The 18,501-nt window shown below is 43.5% G+C and overlaps 1 protein-coding gene across 5 annotated transcripts in view; it reads left to right on the forward strand.

The window, feature by feature from the left end:
* PKHD1 (PKHD1 ciliary IPT domain containing fibrocystin/polyductin) overlaps positions 1-18,501 on the forward strand; it is a 391,543-nt gene that overhangs the window by 244,193 nt on the left and 128,849 nt on the right. For all 5 annotated transcript variants that reach the window (XM_030555225.1, XM_030555227.1, XM_030555226.1 and 2 more), the window contains 3 exons: positions 1,463-1,531; positions 3,511-3,639; positions 15,981-16,118. In XM_030555225.1, the coding sequence (XP_030411085.1) occupies positions 1,463-1,531; positions 3,511-3,639; positions 15,981-16,118 (336 nt within the window). The remainder of the gene's footprint in view (positions 1-1,462; positions 1,532-3,510; positions 3,640-15,980; positions 16,119-18,501) is intronic.

The raw sequence follows: 18,501 nt of genomic DNA on the forward strand, positions 1-18,501 counted from the left end.
CAGTTTGTTTACCTGCCGCGTCTGCAGGTTTGGCTGATCATGGCTCCCCCTGGCTGCCGTTCACCGCTCCAGGCCAATGGGGGATATGGGAAGGGCGGCCTCCTGCAACCCCCATTGGCCTGGAGCAGCGAACTGCGGCCAGTGGGAGCTGCGATCGGCTGAACCTGCAGACGCGGCAGGTAAACAAATTGTCCCGACCCACCAGGGGCTTTCCCTGAACAAGCGGCAGCCCTAGTTTGAGAACCACTACTCTAGGACATACCATACAGGGAACTATCAGAGGGAACAACAACAACAGGACATCCCAAGCTTCACTATAAAGATGCATGCAAGCGAGACATGAAGGAATTTGGAATTGATCCTGACCAATGGGAAATCTTGGCAAGTGATCATAAAAAGTGGCATCATCGTCTCCATGAGGGTATCAAAGTCCATAACAGGAGTTGGCTTGAGCCCGCAGGAAGCAAGCAGCTCCCAAACAAGATGCAGACATTTTCAATAACTGCCAAAGATCATGCAAATCTCAGACTGGCCTATTCAGTCACATGAGACATTGCAAACCATCTACATCATAGGCTGCAATTCCCACGGTCTCTCGCAGATGAAAGGATGCCAACAACAACCACGGGGAGTGTTTTACTTGTCATTCATTTAGATACATGGTTGCTGTGTTTCCCCAAGATGACGCTGTGTTCCTTTTCCTCCTAATAAAGTGTTCCTTTCCTCATATACAGACTCAGTGCTTGTGAGTAAGAAGTATTACCTATTAAGGGCACCCAAGAAAGGTATTAAGTGATCCCAGAATTGCTGGCTAGGAGCTCAAGCTAGTGGGGTATTAATTTTAATAGATGAACAGAGCCCTTGTTGCTGTTGACAAAACCTAGCAGAAGGGGTTACAGTTATGATAATCTAGTCTGACCTTCTACATACCACGGGCCATAGAATTCCTGGCTCTAACCATAAATCATGGTTGAATTAGTGCATCTCTTTTAGAAAAGCATCCAGTCTTGACTCAGATTCCAAGACCGTACATACATACAATGAACAAAACCTACAGTTCCCTTTCTGATCTCAGTTATCCCATTGTAAATCCAAAGTAATTCACTAGTGTGAAGCCATTGCAGTCAACAGAGATACTCTAGTTTTACAACGGGGTACATGAAGTTGGCATGCCAAGTGAGGCTTTTGTTTATTGTATACCTGCTCTTAGCTTTTTTTTGATAAGGTGCCAAGAGCCCTTCAGTGCCTACAAACAAAAACATATTCATTTCTTTATAAAAACACTGGAAGAAAAATGGTTGAAAAAGGATCAACAAGGCTAGGTACTTGGGAAACCTTTTGTTGTTAGAAATGTGAATGATCAGAAAACATCGTATCAGAGATTACTGTCTAATTACTTTTGTTAGTTTCTATTCAGTTGCTGATGGGGTTTGCTTACAACCTATGCACCCTCTCTGATCAGTTACAGGGGAAGAACTAGTCCAAGTAACACTCAAAGGAGGAGAAGAAAGAATCCCTCTACCTGCTCCAGGTATGTGACGATCTCAGGCTGACTGGTTTGGTCTAACAGCCACAGCAATTCCTTTTCCTAGGTTTCCAGGAAAATGTTGCTGCACATCACCTCTATGTTTTGTACATCTGTCAGCCCAAAAGGGACTCTTGGCATTCATTTAAGCATTTTATTGAGCCACATCTACCATTGCATATGATAAATGTGTGATTCCCCATTATAAAAGACTATAAACTTTTGTTAAGAAATACCATATCAGATCATAAAGGTCATGGCGAATGTAAGACTACAATGTATTTTAGTGCTACACAGTGATCTTAGGATAATAGCATGACATTATTATGCAGTTACACATTGAGCCAGACAGCATAATAGACCAAAGGATAGGGCTGGAAACAAGGAAGACCCACCGAGTTCTAATCTTGGATTTGCCACAGAGTTGCTAGGCAGTCCACTATTGTTACTGTTGTTTATTTGTGTTGCAGTAGTACTTAGAGGCCTCAGCTAGGGATCAGGGACCCATTGTGTTAAGCATTGTACATACACATAACAGAAAGACAGAGCCTGCCCCAGAGAACTAACAATGTAAGTTGGGCTCAACTTCTCTGGCCTTCATTATACTGTGGAAAGGGGTTCATAAAACTTACCTACCTCACAGGATTATTATAATCATTATTTGTATGGCAGAAATGCCTAGAAGCCTCAGTCTGGATCAAGGGTGAAATCTAGGTCCCCACTGAAGTCAACAGGGATTTTGCCATTTCCCTGGAGCAAGGATTTCACCCCAGACCTTCATTATTCTACATGCTGCACAGATATATATAGTAAAAAAATCCTTGCTTCCAAAGAGCTTAGTTGATTTTCACATAGCCTAGATTCTTTGACCTTTAGGACATATTACGGAATTCATCTAGCTTCCTGGCTTTTGGGTTGGAAGGCACACAATGAGACCAGACACTTGTTGGTAGGGTATGGTTTGGTTCATTGGGCAAGTCTGGTTTTGTAGGGGAGGAGAGATTGCTAGGGTTTTTTTCTCCTTCCATTTATGTGCTTTAAATATGTCTCAAAGATATTGAGAGATTTGGATAATTGCTTTTATTGCTGTTAGGTAAATCTTACAAGCTGAAAGCCCATGCTCTCACATAGGTATAATTCATAAAGTCGGGTGTTTAAAAATGCTGAAAATAGCTGAGAATTTAAAAATTGGACACTTAGAGACTGAAAATCCCAGTGATATTTGAACCGAGTGCTATTCTGCCCCAAAAGGCCTCACAGTTATGTTTGTAGCTGCTGTTATTGATTCACACTGACTGTGCTGATGCTTTAGGCTTCAGAGTAGCACACAGAATGATATTCCTGGAGTCTATTATATAGTTACAAAGAAATAAAATAAGTGTTTGTAAAGCACTTTGAAAATGTAAAAGATTGTGTAAGTATCATAGGGGAACCTCACATTGCTTAGAGCTCTGACTTGATTTGGGTGAGCACTAAAGAGTTTGAATGGTTGTCTGGACCTTCTCCCACCACCTTGGGTCTGCAGAGATGATCTCAAACTCTTAGGAGAACTCTCTTTTTCATGGGACCTCCAGTGCTTCTATTCAGAAGCCAAGCAGCATTTAGATTGATAGGGTATGTCTACACAACAATCTGGAGGTGTGATTGCAGCATGCATAGACATACCTGAGTTAGTTTTAATCTAGCTAGTTTGCTAAAAATAGCAGTGAAACTGAATCAGCACAGTGCCTGAGTATAACCCTCCAGGATCATGAATACATACTCAGGTGGTTAGCTAATGCTACTGGCTATGCTCCCATGGTTTCTCTGCTAGCTTTAGATCACATGCTACTGTCACAGCTCCTAATCGCTGTGTAGACATACCCTAAATCAGTTAACACAAATAGGGTGTTCATACCATGGATCTGTGACTATCCAGGAAAGGTTAAGGCTCCCAGCAAATGACAATTCCAAATACATCTTTCTTTGTACATCCTGTTTTCTAGCTCCAGTTTCTCCTCCTGACGACATTTTGAAATGGTCATTTCCTGAATCATGGAGTGGAGTGAAAAAAGGCTGGGGTGGATACAACCACAGCATTCCCGCCCCTGGTGAGGATGTCATCATCTTGCCTAGTAAGTAAGGGAAGTACAGTTCTGAGTTTCTCTCAGTAACACCAAAGGTATGTCTACACTGGAAATGTTAGTCCAGTTTTAACATGTGCTAATTAACACAACTGTAGATTCCAGTGTACAGAGGACACAAACATTTGACCTTAGACTGCAGCATAAATGCATATTTGTTAGAACAAATATTGCCCCCAAAGCACAGACCTCTCTATATCTTTCTCTCACAAGCCCTCACCCACTGCACAAATATACAGACGGTTCCGTGGTGGGATTTTTTATTATTTTTTTAAATAAACTCAGATGTACCATATCACAGAGAATGCAGAATGTGTCTTTTTACTTACCTAGTGGTGTTTCACACAGGGAACATATTTCAGCTGAGCTCCTAAGACTGTACTGGCTTCCATTCTGCTTTCTGGTTGCCTGTCCAGCTGTTTATTTAGATCTCTAAATCTGTTTATGGATTGGGTTTCTAAGTACCATTGAGTCCATCCTTGTCTTTGGGCTTTACCCCAAGAGTGGAGATTGGCTGAAGTGCTGATCTCATATGGCCATGTGGCTATGGCACTTACTCTGTGTCTGTGAAGGCACAGACTTTATATGTCCGGTTGCCCAAGTCTGGGTGCCGCAGCTCCACTTCTAAATATTGGAGATAATTAAGCTTCTTTTCTCTCAGCCTTTGCCTCTCTTCTCTTTTTAGATTGTAAGTTCTTTGTGGCAAGGACACTGTGTTATATGCATACATGTGCAGCGCCTGGGACAACGGGGCCCTGATCATGGCTGGGGCTTTGAGGCACTACAGCAATACAAAAAATATATTGTACTAATTATAATGCTGGCAGTCCTTAGACTTGTGGATCTGGGTGGTGGATGCAGGGCAGTCTCAATAAAATGTCCTGGACTCTGAATTTCCCCCCAAACTTGGTCTGACAAAACCTGAGTTTGCTGATCCTTCTGGAATGCCTGTCTCAGACCTACTCTGAGGACCTGGGTTTTGTCATCTGTTTTTCTTGTGGGGGTAGGAGGGTCTTTCTGTTGTCATTTTTTACCTCTTGGGCAAATTGAGATTATTACTTTTCATAGATTCATAGATTCATAGACTCTAGGACTGGAAGGGACCTCGAGAGGTCATCGAGTCCAGTCCCCTGCCCTCATGGCAGGACCAAATACTGTCTAGACCATCCCTGATAGACATTTATCTAACCTACTCTTAAATATCTCCAGAGATGGAGAGTCCACAACCTCCGTAGGCAATTTATTTGCATTTTATTTGATTGTGTCCCAGAAGTGTTTCATTGGCCCCACATATAAATGATAAATAATTAAATAACACATTATGAATGTAGTAAAAATCAGCATTAGTTGAAGAGAGAATTAGTAGTGTGAGTTATATATGAGATGGGAGAAAGACACAGCTGCTCCCAGAACCTCCTGGCCAGACTTCTGACACAGATAATTAGGACTCTGTTCTGGCTAACATGTAAGCATCTACGTATGTTGGCTTCTCTCTGGACCCCCATTGGCTACAATGTGTACAGGTGCCTAGACTCCAAGTAGCCTAGTGATAGGCTAGTACACAAAATACCGACTCATCTACCTCTTTCATGAGATCGGGTTGAAGTATTCCACTGAAATTTCAAATATTGATAAAAAATTGATAGTTTTCCCATGTCTTCCTCTGCCCCCACAGGTTTTCAACTAACTGTAGAGCTGGTTGAAATTTTTCAAATTTTGATGAAGAAGCAGGGATTTAAAAAAAAATTATAATGTCCCTCCCCTCTGTTTTTTCAAAAAACCTCTAGCAGTGACACAAAAAAATGTACAAATTATAAATAGTGACAAAATTTGTAAAAATCATGCCCTTTTCAGTTACAATTCACAAACAGAAAAAGTGCTGTCTTTTCTGTTCTGTGCTGTCTAGGTTCTTGTATCACCCTCATCCCCATAGTGTCTGAGCGGAGCGCCTTCCGGTTATGCATTGAGCAGCATGATTAACTTCTTTTCACATGTGGTTTATTCCCTCTCTCATCTCCTCCTCAAAGAGAGAATTTTGTGTGCAGTGGAGTGTTTTCTTTTGGTAGGGTTTTTTCCACCCCGCTGCTCTGTGTTTATGTTAGAGAAGTCAAGTTGAAGAAGTGCACCTTGCAGGAGCGGAAGATGGTGACGTTTATGATGGTGCTTTGTTCTGGAGGACTTGCTTCCAAAGTCATGAACTGGCCCCCAAGAAAGATCTGTCTCCCACACAGATGATCTTAAGCCTTATGGAAAAAAGTTCCACTGTGGCTCAGGGCAGAGCTATTGACCACAGTTTTCATCCTGCAGTTTTAGGCTCTTTTAGATACACTGGGCCCACGCTGTTGTGCGGCCTGAAGATAAGAATGGAGGCATTACTACATTACATTACATTACAAACATTAACTAATCCTCACAACACCTCTGTTGTGTTGTATATAAGAAAGCTGTATCATACCCATTCATCACATGGAGAAAGTACGGCACGAAGAAAAATAAATGACATTCCCAAGACCAGAGAGCAGCTCAATGCCAGAGCAGCATTAGAGTCCAGGAATCCTTAGTTCTGAGTCCTGCCGTTCAACTCTTTAGAACATACTGCTCCACAGTGGCACAAAAACTGCCATCTCCACCCTTTAAAAACCTTATCGAATGGGGAACCAAAGCAAAATATTTTATAAGCAAAAAGAAACAAACAAGAGGAGTAGTCGAATGTTAGGCCATGCACAATTCATTGCAGTGTGTTGTAAGTTTATGGAGAGCCGTTCCTTCTGTTTGCCTGCATTCCTCATGTCGTAAAGAACTGTCATGTTGCTGTAGATATATAGATATAATCCCTTCTTGGGTCTCAGCCTGGTGCATATGTACATATATTTGGTTAGTGTCCAAAATCTACTCCACCCTGCTTCCCACCCTGCTTTTCCTTTATTTTAATTTAAGAACCACAAGAATAAACTCTCTAGCTTGATCTTCGTCCCAAGTTGGCTGTTTTATCACTTGCCTCACCTTTACTCTCTCTTGCCTTAGAAAAGCTTCATCTTCACTCCTCCACTCCACTACTTCCAACTGCCATGGTGACTAACCATGCAGCTTCACACAGAGTCCTAAAATCAGTTACAGGTACCAACATCAAGTTTTTATTCATAGAATCATAGCATTGGAAGAGAACTCAGGAGGTCATCTAGTCCAAGCCCCTGCTCAAAGCAGGACCAATTCCAACTAAATCATCCCAGCCAAGGCTTTGTCATGCCGGGCCTTAAAAACTTCTAAGGATGGACATTCCACCACCTCCATAGGTAACCCATTCCGGTGCTTCACCACCCTCCTAGTGAAATAATGTTTCCTAATATCCAACCTAAACCTCCCCTACTTCAACTTGAGACCATCACTTCTTGTTCTGTCATCTGCCACCACTGAAAACAGCCGAGCTCCATCCTCTTTGGAATCTCCCTTCAGGTAGTTAAAGGCTACTATCAAATCACACCTCATTCTTCTTTTCTGGAGACTAAATAAGCCCAGTTCCCTCAGCCTCTCCTCATAAGTCATGTGCCCAGCCCCCTAATAATTTTTGTTGCCCTCCACTGGACTCTTTCCAATTTGTCCACATCTTTTCTGTAGTAGGGGGCCCAAAACTGGACACACTACTCCAGATGTGGCCTCACCAGTGTCGAACAGAGGAGAATAATCACTTCCCTCAATCTGCTGGCAATGCTCCTACTAATGCAGCCCAATATGCCATTAAACTTCTTTGCAACGAGGGCATACTGTTGACTCGTATCCAGCTGCTCATCTATTGTAATCCCCAAATCCTTTTCTGCAGAACTCCCACTTAGCCAGGCACTCTCCAGTCTGCAGCGGTGCGTGGGATTCTTCCATCCTAAGTGCAGGACTCTTCACTTGTCGTTGAACCTCATCAGATGTCTTTTAACCCAATCCTCCAATTTGTCTAAGTCACTCTTAACCCTATCCCTACCTTCCAGCATATCTACTCCCCACCTCCAGCTTAGTGTCATCCGCGAACTTGCTGAAGTGCAATCCATCCCATCATCCAGATCATTAATGAAGATGTTGAACAAAACTGGCCCCAGGACAGACCTCTGGTGCACTCCACTTGATACTGGCTGCCAACTAGACAGAATCATTAATTACTACCCACTGACGATCTAGCTAGCTTTCTGTCCACCTTATAGTCCATTCATCCAGCCCAAACTTCTTTAACTTTCTGGCAAGAATACTGTGGGAGACCGTATCAAAAGCTTTGCTAAAATCAAGGTATTTCATGTCCACTGCTTTTCCCATATCCACAGAAACAGTTATCTCATCATAGAAGGCAATCAGTTTGGTCAGGCATGACTTGCCCATGGTGAATCCATGTTGACTGTTCCTGATCACCTTCCTCTCCTCCAAGTGCTTCAAAATGGATTCCTTGAGGACCTGCTCCATGATTTTCCCAGGGACTGAGGTGAGGCCGACAGGTCTGTAGTTCCCCAGATTCTCCTTCTTCCCTTTTTTCAAGATGGGCACTATATTTGCCTTTTCCCAATTGCCCGTGACCTCCCCCAGTTGCCACAAGTTTTCAAAGACAATGGTCAATGGCTCTGCAATTACATCAGCCAACTCCCTCAGCACCCTCAGATGCATTGCATCTGACCCCAGGGATTTGTGCGTGTCCACCTTTTCTAAATAGTCCTTAACCTGTTCTTTCACCACTGTCGGCTGCTCAACTCCTCCCCATACTGTGCTGCCCAGTGCAGCAGTCTGGGAGCTGACCTTGTCTGTGAAGAATGAAGCAAAAAAAGCATTGAGTACTTCAGCTTTTTCCACAGTATCTGTCACTAGGTTGCACATTCAGTAAGAGTTCCACATTTTTCCCAACCTTCTTGTTGCTAACATATCTGTATAAACCTTTCTTGTTACCTTTCACATCCCTTGCTAGTTGCAACTCCAGTTGTGCTTTGGACTTCCTGATTACACCCCTGCATGCTCGAGTAATATTTTTGTACTCCTCCCTAGTCATCTATCCAAGTTTCCTTTTCTCGTAAGCTCCCTTTTTGTGTTTATTGAAGATTTCACTGTTAAGCCAAGCTGGTTGCCTGCCATATTTGCTATATTTTCTGCACACTGGGATGATTTGTTCCTGCACCCTCAATAAGGTGTCTTAAAAATACAGTCAGCTCTCCTGGACTCCTTTCCCCCTCATATTAGCCTCCCACGGGACCCTGTCCATCAGTGCCCTAAGGGAGGCAAAGTCTGCTTTTCTGAATTCCAGGGTCTGTATTCTGCTGCCCTTCTTTCTTCCTTTTGTCAGGATCCTGAACTCAGCTATCTCATGGTCACTGATGCCCAGGTTGCAACCCACTTCTACTTCCCCTACCAATTTCTCCCAGTTTGTGAGCCAGCAGGTCAAGAGGATCATGGCCCCTAGTTGGTTCCTCCAGCACTTGCACCAGGAAGGTGTCCCCAACACTCTCCAAAAACTTCCTGGGTTGTCTATGTTCTGCTGTATTGCTCTACCAGCAGATGTCAGGTAATTGAAGTCTCCCATGAGAACCATCCTTTGGTTTTAGTCCAAAAGGATATAAATGAGCTCCAGGCTAGAAGAGAAACAACCTTTATTGATCATCCAAAATGCCTGCATGGGGTGGATTTCACCTGCAATGATAACTTTAGTGGGACTACTATTGCAAGGGTAGATCCTTGGTGAGAGTGTCTTATGGGTTCCCTTCTATGCCTGAGCCACAGAGGACATGAGGCTGTTATAGTCCCAGAAGGAGTTTTTTGGCATGAGAGGAAAGATGGTCTAGTGGTTAGGATGCTGACCTAGGTCTTAGAAAACCTGGGTTCAATTGCTGGTTCCACCATTGACTTTCTGTGTAACCTATGGCAAGTTGCTTAGGCTCCCTGTGCCTCCGTTCCCAATGTGGATAGTAGCGCTTCCCTTTGTCACAGGAGTGCTGTGAAACCAAGTCCATTAACGATTATGAGTTTCTGTGGTGATCAAGGCTATGTAAATAGATTGCCTTGAGTTGTATCAGCTCATTAGTTTACCTCTGGTGTTTTAGCCAAGATAGTGTCCATCACATAAGGATTAATCACATGAATAAGGCTTGCAAATCAGGTTCATTGCCTAAACTGGGACTCCCACATTTAAAAGCCAATTGCATAACTTTGAAAAGCATGAATGGTGAGTTGATTCATACCATTCCATCAGCAAACAGCAGCCGTCTTCATTCCAGGCCAGATCATGGAATGCATTAGCTCCTCAAATGCTCAGATTTCCAGTGCTTTGGTTGATGGTTTTTCAGTATGACACACTCCTGACACATTGCATATTGGGTGGAAGGAGAACGTGTTATAATTCTGGGCAATGGAATGTTGGTTTGAAAGGTCTAGATGTGATATCATGTAGCCCCTGGCCCTTTTTTCTTTTTTTCTTTTTTTAGTGGTGGAATCCACTCTGTTATTCATTTTCTGATTTTGATTTTCTTTGAACTTTTTCTGTTTGAAGAGATGAATGCTGGAGTACTGTCTCATATAATAGCTTGTCTGTTGTGCCTGATTTCCATTCAATGGCATGCTGTGGTGTTTTATATAGCAATGGGGTTGATCAAAGGCATTTTATGGCATTGCTGGAGTCATTAGTGAATTCTCAGTGTTGAATGCCCAAACATTAAGGCTGTGAGATTTTGTCTTCAGGAAGTACACATAAAATGAAAGGTAGCCCTCTTAGATTTGAATTATTTTCTTAATGCAGTTGCTTGTGGTGATGTGAATTTCTTGGGGGAAGGGAGGAAACAAATACAGTTTTTCCTTTGTCTGGAGATAAATTTCGTTGAGCCATCTGACCTAAAGTTGCTGATCTCAGGCACTGACTAGTCAACTCACTGTGTAATCTGCAGAGCTGCTCATATGAGGCAGTTAGGTATGTGCTGCAAGGAATATATCACGTGTGGTAACCGTCTTCTACCCATCAGTTCCTTTTTCTCCTCAAGTGTGGAAGGAGATTAACTCTACAATAGAGCCCCCTGCTGTCTCTGCAGAATATATTTCTCTCTCACACATCCACTGAACATGCATCAATTTTGCCCTCCGTTGCACCCGTGAAACCACATCAGGTCTGCACAGGTGTCTTGGAGGGCCAGAATTTCTCCCTCTCGTTATTATTCTAGGGTCACATGCATGAAGCTCTAGTTACAGAGCAATCAGTGTTTCATTTATAAGCTCTTATTTCTAAGGATGTGCAACTCAGCAAAAAATATCTGTTCCGGGCTTAAACTTGACGTATAAATGTTATGCCTAGAAGCACTCTCTCTTTTTCTTGTAAAAATGTTTCACTCTGTTTGATGAATATACTTATGGCCTTTGTCAACTGGAGAATTTTATCATATTCTTGAGCAGTGATTTCCTAATACAAACCTTTCCCACAACATCATTTTAAGAATATCTCCCCCCTTATTCTCTTCTCTCTGCCTTGTTTCACTCTGTATTGCGTTTTCTCCTACTGATTATGACAATTAGCTCTTCAGGGAATGGGACTCTGTCCCTCATATAAAGGGCCTTGAACATAGTTGTTTTGCCATCCCAGTTAAAATTTTCCCAAATTTTCCCAAGTTGTGACCCTCTGTTCACAAGCTCAGTAGAGACTTATTCCAGTTTGGCAGATAAATTCACTGATGATTTCATCTATGCTGAGCATGCTCCAGCCCAGGGCTGCGTGGACTGAACATGACTTTCAGTGCAATTGCTCGTCCGGACAGCGAGGGGCTGCTGTGGTTGCAGGCACAGGAACTGAGAGCAGAGAGACTGCCTCCCCTGCCTTCTCAAGGCTCTTCCTGATAATGCCCAGGCAGCAAGGAGGAAACAACATGATGTGACTGTGGTGGAGTGAAGGGTGGGAATGAGGAAAAAAGAAGGGGAAGGAAGTCAGAAAGTTGTGGGGACACAGGAGCAGAGGGGGAGGAGTCAGGAGCTGGGGTGGGGGTTGGATGGGAACTGAAGGGGATGGAGATGAGCTGGGATTGGGTGGAGATTAGATTGGAGCAGACGGGGAGAGGTCAGGAGGCAGGGTGGGAGTTTGATGGAAGCAGAGTGGGATGGGAAGGAACCGGAGTGGGGTGGAAGATGGAAGGAAGCAGAGGGACAGGGGTCAGGATCTGCTGTGGGGTGGAGGTTCGATGAGAGCAGAGGGACAGGGTCAGGAGCTGGAGTGCAGTGGAGGTTGCATAGGAGCAGAGCGGGGGGTCAGGAGCTGGGGTGGAGGTTGGATGGGAGCAAGTGGGGAGAGGTTACGAACTGGGGTGGAGTGGAGGTTGGACAGAAGCAGAGGAGGATGGGGAGGACCTGGGGTGGGGTGGAGGTTGGACAAGAGCAGAGGGGGGAGGAGTCAGGATGTGATGTCAGCTTGCCGGCAAGTTAAAGTATGGGCTGGATGAAGGGACTATAAGGTGGATAGAAAGCTGGCTAGATTGTTGGGCTCAACGGGTAATGATCAATGGCTGCATGTCTAGTTGGCAGCCGGTATCAAGCGAAGTGCCCCAAGGGTTGGTCCCTGGCTGGGATGATTTAGTTGGGGATTGATCTTGCTCTGAGCAGGTGGTTGGACTAGATGATCTCCTGAGGGCTCTTCCAACCCTGATATTCTATGATTCTATGATGTGGGGTGGAGGTTGGATGGGAGCAGAGGGGGGAGGAGTCAGGAAGTGATGTGGGGTGAAAGTTGGATGGGAGCAGAGGATGAGGGGTCAGGAGCTGGGGTGGGGTGGATATTGGATGGGAGCAGAGGGGAAGGAGTCAGAAGGTGGGATGGGGAGGAGGTGGAATGGGACTGGAGGGCAGGTAGAGGCAGTAACTAGAGGGGTAGATAGGAATACAAGGGCATGGGTCAAGATTCGGTGGCTTGGAGGTTGTGTAGTAGCAAGGAGGAATCAGGAGCTGGTGAGTGCATAGGAGGAGAGAAAGATGGTGTCAGGCTTTGGGGCCCAGTGTTACGTGAGATTGCAACCATTACAGAACGCTCCCCTCCAGAACCTGGAATTGGATCCAGGAACCCTGAGTTTCACCATTCTCTGTTGTCAGCAGGTTGCTGTGAAACACTCAGAGTGTGTATCTCATGCTTGTCTAGTGGCTGGTTCACATGCAGGATAACAGCCTACTACTGCTACTAGTTACTCCATTGGCTCAATTTATAGACAATTTGTTGTGGGTCTCAAGGTCTGACCTCTGCTCATGACCCAAGCTGGGGTCAGTTTGGGTCCACATGACTGAATTTTTTATTTGTTTGTTTTAAATTAGAAAGAACAAGAAAGCAGAAAACCCTACATTTAAAGAACATTAAGGTTCATTGAGCAGGGTATTGGACTAGATGACCTCCTGAGGTCCCTTCCAACCCTGATATTCTATGATTCTATGAAGGTTGTAAAGTCAAAAACACAAAACTTAGGGAATATCAGAATTTACCTGAATAAGGACAGAGTAGATACCTCAGGGCATTTTGCAAATATAATGAAAACTGATAAGTTAGTGTTGCCTTGAAAAATATAAAGACTTTCATCTCTTTTAGTGAGAGATACCACAGTTGAAGAGGAAAAGATAATGTCCATTTAGCTCTTTTTCATGTGACACACAATTAGCTTGTGGAACTCATTGCCACAATATATTACTGAGGCCAAGAGTTTAGCAGAATTCAAATATAGATTAGACATATCCCAAAGAATGACAAGAGTACCCTAACAAAAACCCACAGAATTTTTGAATGGGTTAATTAACTTCTATGCGAAAGACTTAAGCTGATCTCTAATTATTGGAAGCAATGAGACTTCTCTGAAGACAGGTTACCCTGTCATTGCCTTCTGGAGCATCTTAGTGGTACAGAACACCAACATTTTCATGGAGCCTTCTGTTGAGAAAGCATTTTCATTTGTCCAGGAGCGTCCCCTGATGCAGAGATAACTGGTCACCACAGCATGTTGCACCACGGGGCGCCAGCTTCTAATTTTCTCAGAGGATGCTCCACTCCTGCTCAGCATCAGGCCCTGCCCCTGCCCTTCCCCCAAACCTCTATACCTGGCCCTCCTCTTCCTGCCCTGCTCCACCTCTGCCCCTGCCCCCACTCCACCCTTTTCCCCACGGCTCCACCCCCACTCCGCCTCTTTCCGCCCCCTCCCCAAGCATGCCCAATCCCTGATCCTCCCCCTCCCTTCCCAGCACTTCCTGCACACTGTGGACTCGGCGCCTACATCATACCTATGTCACATCCAGAAGACAATTGTGAAAACCACAATTAAAGGCCCTGAATCAACTTTCTCTAAAGTCTACTGAAAGAATCCCATTGACTTTAAGGGGAATTAGGTCAGGCCTTGAGGGTGAAATTCAGCTCTGTGCTGTGGGCTAGTGCAAGACTTACGCACATTTTAAGTCCCTCTGACTGCCGTATATGATGGATACACAATGCAACCAGTGAAAAAGTAGTGGAGATTATTGGAACTCAGCAAACACTAGTCAGAGATAGTATCAAAAGAAAGGTTAGATGTGCTGGACACATTTTAAGGGGTTCAGTGAGCAAAGCATGTTTGCAGGGACTGGAAGGGAAAGTTGATGGCAGAAGATCTTGAGGAAAAAAATGGATGGATGCTGTGTTATCCTGGGCGGATCAAAAAGGATTATTCATCCCCAAAGAGATTAGCAGAGGATCATACAGAATGGGATATCATAGTTGCAATACTCCAGTAATGGAGATGCCACATAAGAAGATGACTACTCCCTACTTTGAATGCTTTAGTGGTACATAAATGCTGCACAGTCTATCTGCTGGCATCTTTATAAAGAAATTGTGCTATGGTGGGATATTCAGAAGTGCTCATTATTATTAGAATAACACCTAAAAGCCCCACCCAAGACTTGTGTTATGCAATGTACAAACACAGAATAAGAGACAGTCCCGGTCTCAGAAAGTTGACACTGACAAGCAGAAGGAAGGGTGAAATGACAGTCAAATCTTTCATCTGCTGCAGTGAGACACAACACGGTTGAGGAGGAAAAACAAGATTACACAGGGGACCAGTGGCAGAGCAAGTGATAGAACATGGGTCTCCTGAGTCCAAGCGCAGTGCCCTATAGTGGGGCACACTGCCTCTCTACTGTTACTTTATCTGCTCCTATTGGAGTCAATACAAAAACCTCCATTATCTTCAATGGCAACAGCGTTAGGCGAGTGCTGAACACTTCTGAAAATCCCACCATTAATTACTGATTGCTTGTGTCAGCAAGGTGGGTAAATTTCAACATACTTCTGCCACGTAAGACGTGTTTGAACATTGTTATACTGTTTCACTTTGTTGATTTGTATTTTCTTGGGTGTAATAAAAAAGTGATGCGGGTGGTTTTTAGCCTCTGTTTCAAAATTTGTTTTACTGAACTGAATGATTAAGTATCACTTACACCGTTAGATTTAACATAGACCCAGATTCAACAAACCCATTAGCATGTGCTTAAATTTAATTCAGGTCCATCAGGCTTAAACATATGCTTAAGTATTTTGTTGAACAGGGATGATTTACAACACTGCTTAAAGTTGAAGTCAATAGGACTTAAGCATGACAGAACAAGGAGTAATGGTCTCAAGTTGCGGTGAGGGAGGTTTAGGTTCGATATTAGGAAAAACTTTTTCACTAGGAGGGTGGTGAAACTCTGGAATGGGTTACCTAGGGAGGTGGTGGAATCTCCTTTCTTAGAGTTTTTTAAAGTCAGGCTAGGCAAAGCCCTGGCTGGGATGATTTAGTTGGGAATTGGTCCTGCTTTGAGCAGGGGGTTGGACTAGATCACCTCCTGAAGTCCCTTCCAACCTGATATTCTATGATTCTATGTTGTTGTTATTTATTATTTGTGTTACCATGCAGGGACCTCATTGTGGCAGGCTCTGTACAAACACAGAACAAACAGACTATTACAGCCAAAGAGTGTTTACAATCTAAGCAAATTCATAGGTTCATAGGCAGAAGGGACTACTGTGATCATCTAGTCAGACCTCCTGTATAACAAAGGCCATGGAACTTCTCCTAAAGGATCTCTTTTAAAAAAAGTATCCAATCTCTTATTTTAAAAATGGCCAGTGGTGCAGAACATCATGACCCATGGTAAGTTGTTCCAATAATTAATTACTCTCAGTATTCAAAATTTACACCTTATTTCGAGTTTGAATTTGACAAACAAAATTTAAAGTTAAGCATATGCTTAAGTGGCCATGATCTCTAGAGCTTTACCCTCATTTTCCATCTTCATATCACAGTGTCGGTATATTGACATTGCTCTCTCTTCTTCTTTTTTTTTTTTTTCCTCAGACAGGAGCATCCTGGTGGATACAACGCTTCCTCCTCTGAGAAGTCTCTATATACTGGGGACTCTGGAATTCCCAGTCAACTCCAGCAATGTCCTTAGTGTCACCTGTATAGTGGTTGCAGGTGGTGAACTGAAAGTGGGTAAGAGATAAATAATGACCAGAGGATGTTCTTGAAGCTAGGATTTCGTTTTATTTGTTGATTAAAAAAAACCAAACAAACAAGAATGAACAACAAATACTATGAGGTCATTCGTGGTGATGCTAGGCCTGATAATCAAACAGGTCATCGCTTCTTCTGTAATGCATACAAGAAAAAGGCCAGTTTAGAATGGGTAGGGCGAGGAGATAATCTAAATACAACTAATGCATACTTAAGAATTAAATGTACATAAGTAGTGAAAAGCTGGTCCCATTGAAGTCAATGGTAAAACTCCCATTGATTTCACTGGGGCCAGATTTTACTCAATGTGTATAAAACCTATGCATGTGGGTTGTATCTGCCTCCCTGCACTTCATGTGGCACTTGTTTTCTTGGATTGCAAGTGCTTCAGGGTAGAGACTGAGTCATCCTGGATGTGGGAGCAGTCCCTAACATTGTGTGCTTAAAGTTGAAGTCAACAGCACTTAAGTAAGTGGCATGGAGGGTCTTTAACACCAACTCAAGAAGGCAACTAAGTATTGCTCCAAGGCATAGAAATTCTGATCTGACATAAAACTGGCCTAGCTGGATGTTCTGCCAATACCTCAGAATACAGAGGTGTCAGAGACTCTTGGGGAATATAGCATAGGGTGCTAGTTTTTATGCCAAAATGTCCCCAGTGTCACTGGGTCTGTTACCTACTAGTCACTATGAAGAAAACAACAGTTTTCCCCAGAAAAATAATTACTCCCATAATTCTCTTCAAACATGAAGCTGCATAAAGCTGGGAATTTTATTTACTTACAGGAATCCTTTGGATGCTCAGATCAGTGTGTTGGTCACTCCCTGACCTTTCTCAAGATTGGTTTTATGAATTTTAAAACGATAATTTATTTGAGTAATCACATTCCCACGAAGTCCACCCTGGGATTTCTTTATTGTTAATCTCAGGGGACTGGCTAGCTAATACAGCTTTAGCAAAAGAGATATTGTATTGTCTTGAGTTTTGCTTTGAAAAAAGTCTTTACAGGTAACAGTGGAGGTCAGTGTACCTTTACATATTCTTAACAGTTTATTGGTCCCACCTTTTTGCAGTTTAAATGTATATATTAGGAAAATAAGTGTGCTCTGCTGCCTAAAAACACATATTTAGACATATTGATGTGCTTCATTGCTACATAACCCCTCCTTAAGCATATAGCCATGGAGTAATTGATAGCCAAACAGGTAACTTGCTACACCTGTAGATTCTCTGGACAGCATCTTCTGGAGACAGTTTCCTGTTCCAGTTTCTGCTATAAAGGGGGTAGCTGGATACATATTCTTCACATTGCCCCCAGCGTTCTCTATTGGCTTTTACACTTGGCTGTAAAAACAGGAGAGGATACCACCCTCCCCCTTCTCTTCCCATGTATTCCAGGCCTGAAGGCAGCTTCTTGGAGCCCATCTGTCCAATCGTGTATTCCATGCCCAAAGGAAGGTTTTTCAGCCCATCTGTCCAATTCCACCACACCCTAAAGAAATCCTGACACAAAACAGATAATGAGACAGTTTAGTAAACAAAGTTAATAGATGTGGACATCAGCACTGAGTGATGCCTAAGTAGGCTCTGAGATTGACACCATCTGATCCACAAACCAATATGCACTCTCCAATGTAACTTCTCAGTGTCCTGCTTTCAGTTCAGCCATTATGGACTAAATATCATTGACTCCGTTTTATTGATAGGGAAGGTGAAGCACAGAGGGTATGTCTACGCTGCAGTTAGACACCTGCGGCTGGCCTGGGCCAGCAGATTCGAGCTCAAGGGGCTCAGGCTGGCAGAGTTGTTTAATTGCAGTGTAGACATTCGGACCTCTACTTCGCAGGGTTCTAGAGCCAGGGCTCCAGCCCGAGCCTGAATGTCTACACCACAATTAAACATCCCCTTATCCTGAGTCCTGCAAGCCCAGGTCAGCTGGGTGTAGACATACCTAGAGTGGTTACATGACTTGCCCAGGCCGTACACACATTCTAGGGCAGAGCCAGGAATAGGACCTCAGGCCCAGATTTCCTCGTTCTTAGTCTGGCATATTTAACCTCAGGACCATAATTCTGTAGTCTATAAGTAAAACTTACTTGAACTTTGCTGTATGGGGGAGGGATAGCTCAGTGGTTTGAACATTGACCTGCTAAACCCCAGGTTGTGAGCTCAATCTTTGAGGGGGCCATTTAGGGTTAGGGACTTGTCAGGGACAGTACTTGGTCCTCCTAGTGAAGGCAGAGGACTGGACTCAATGACCTTTCAAGGTCCCTTCCAGTTCTATGAGATGGGTATATCTCCATATATTATTATTATTTACATTAGCACATTGGTTCTTTTATTTGGGAGAAGGTTGATTAA

The sequence above is a fragment of the Gopherus evgoodei genome, chromosome 3 (genome assembly GCF_007399415.2).
Source record: "Gopherus evgoodei ecotype Sinaloan lineage chromosome 3, rGopEvg1_v1.p, whole genome shotgun sequence".
Classification (NCBI taxonomy): Eukaryota; Metazoa; Chordata; order Testudines; family Testudinidae; genus Gopherus; species Gopherus evgoodei.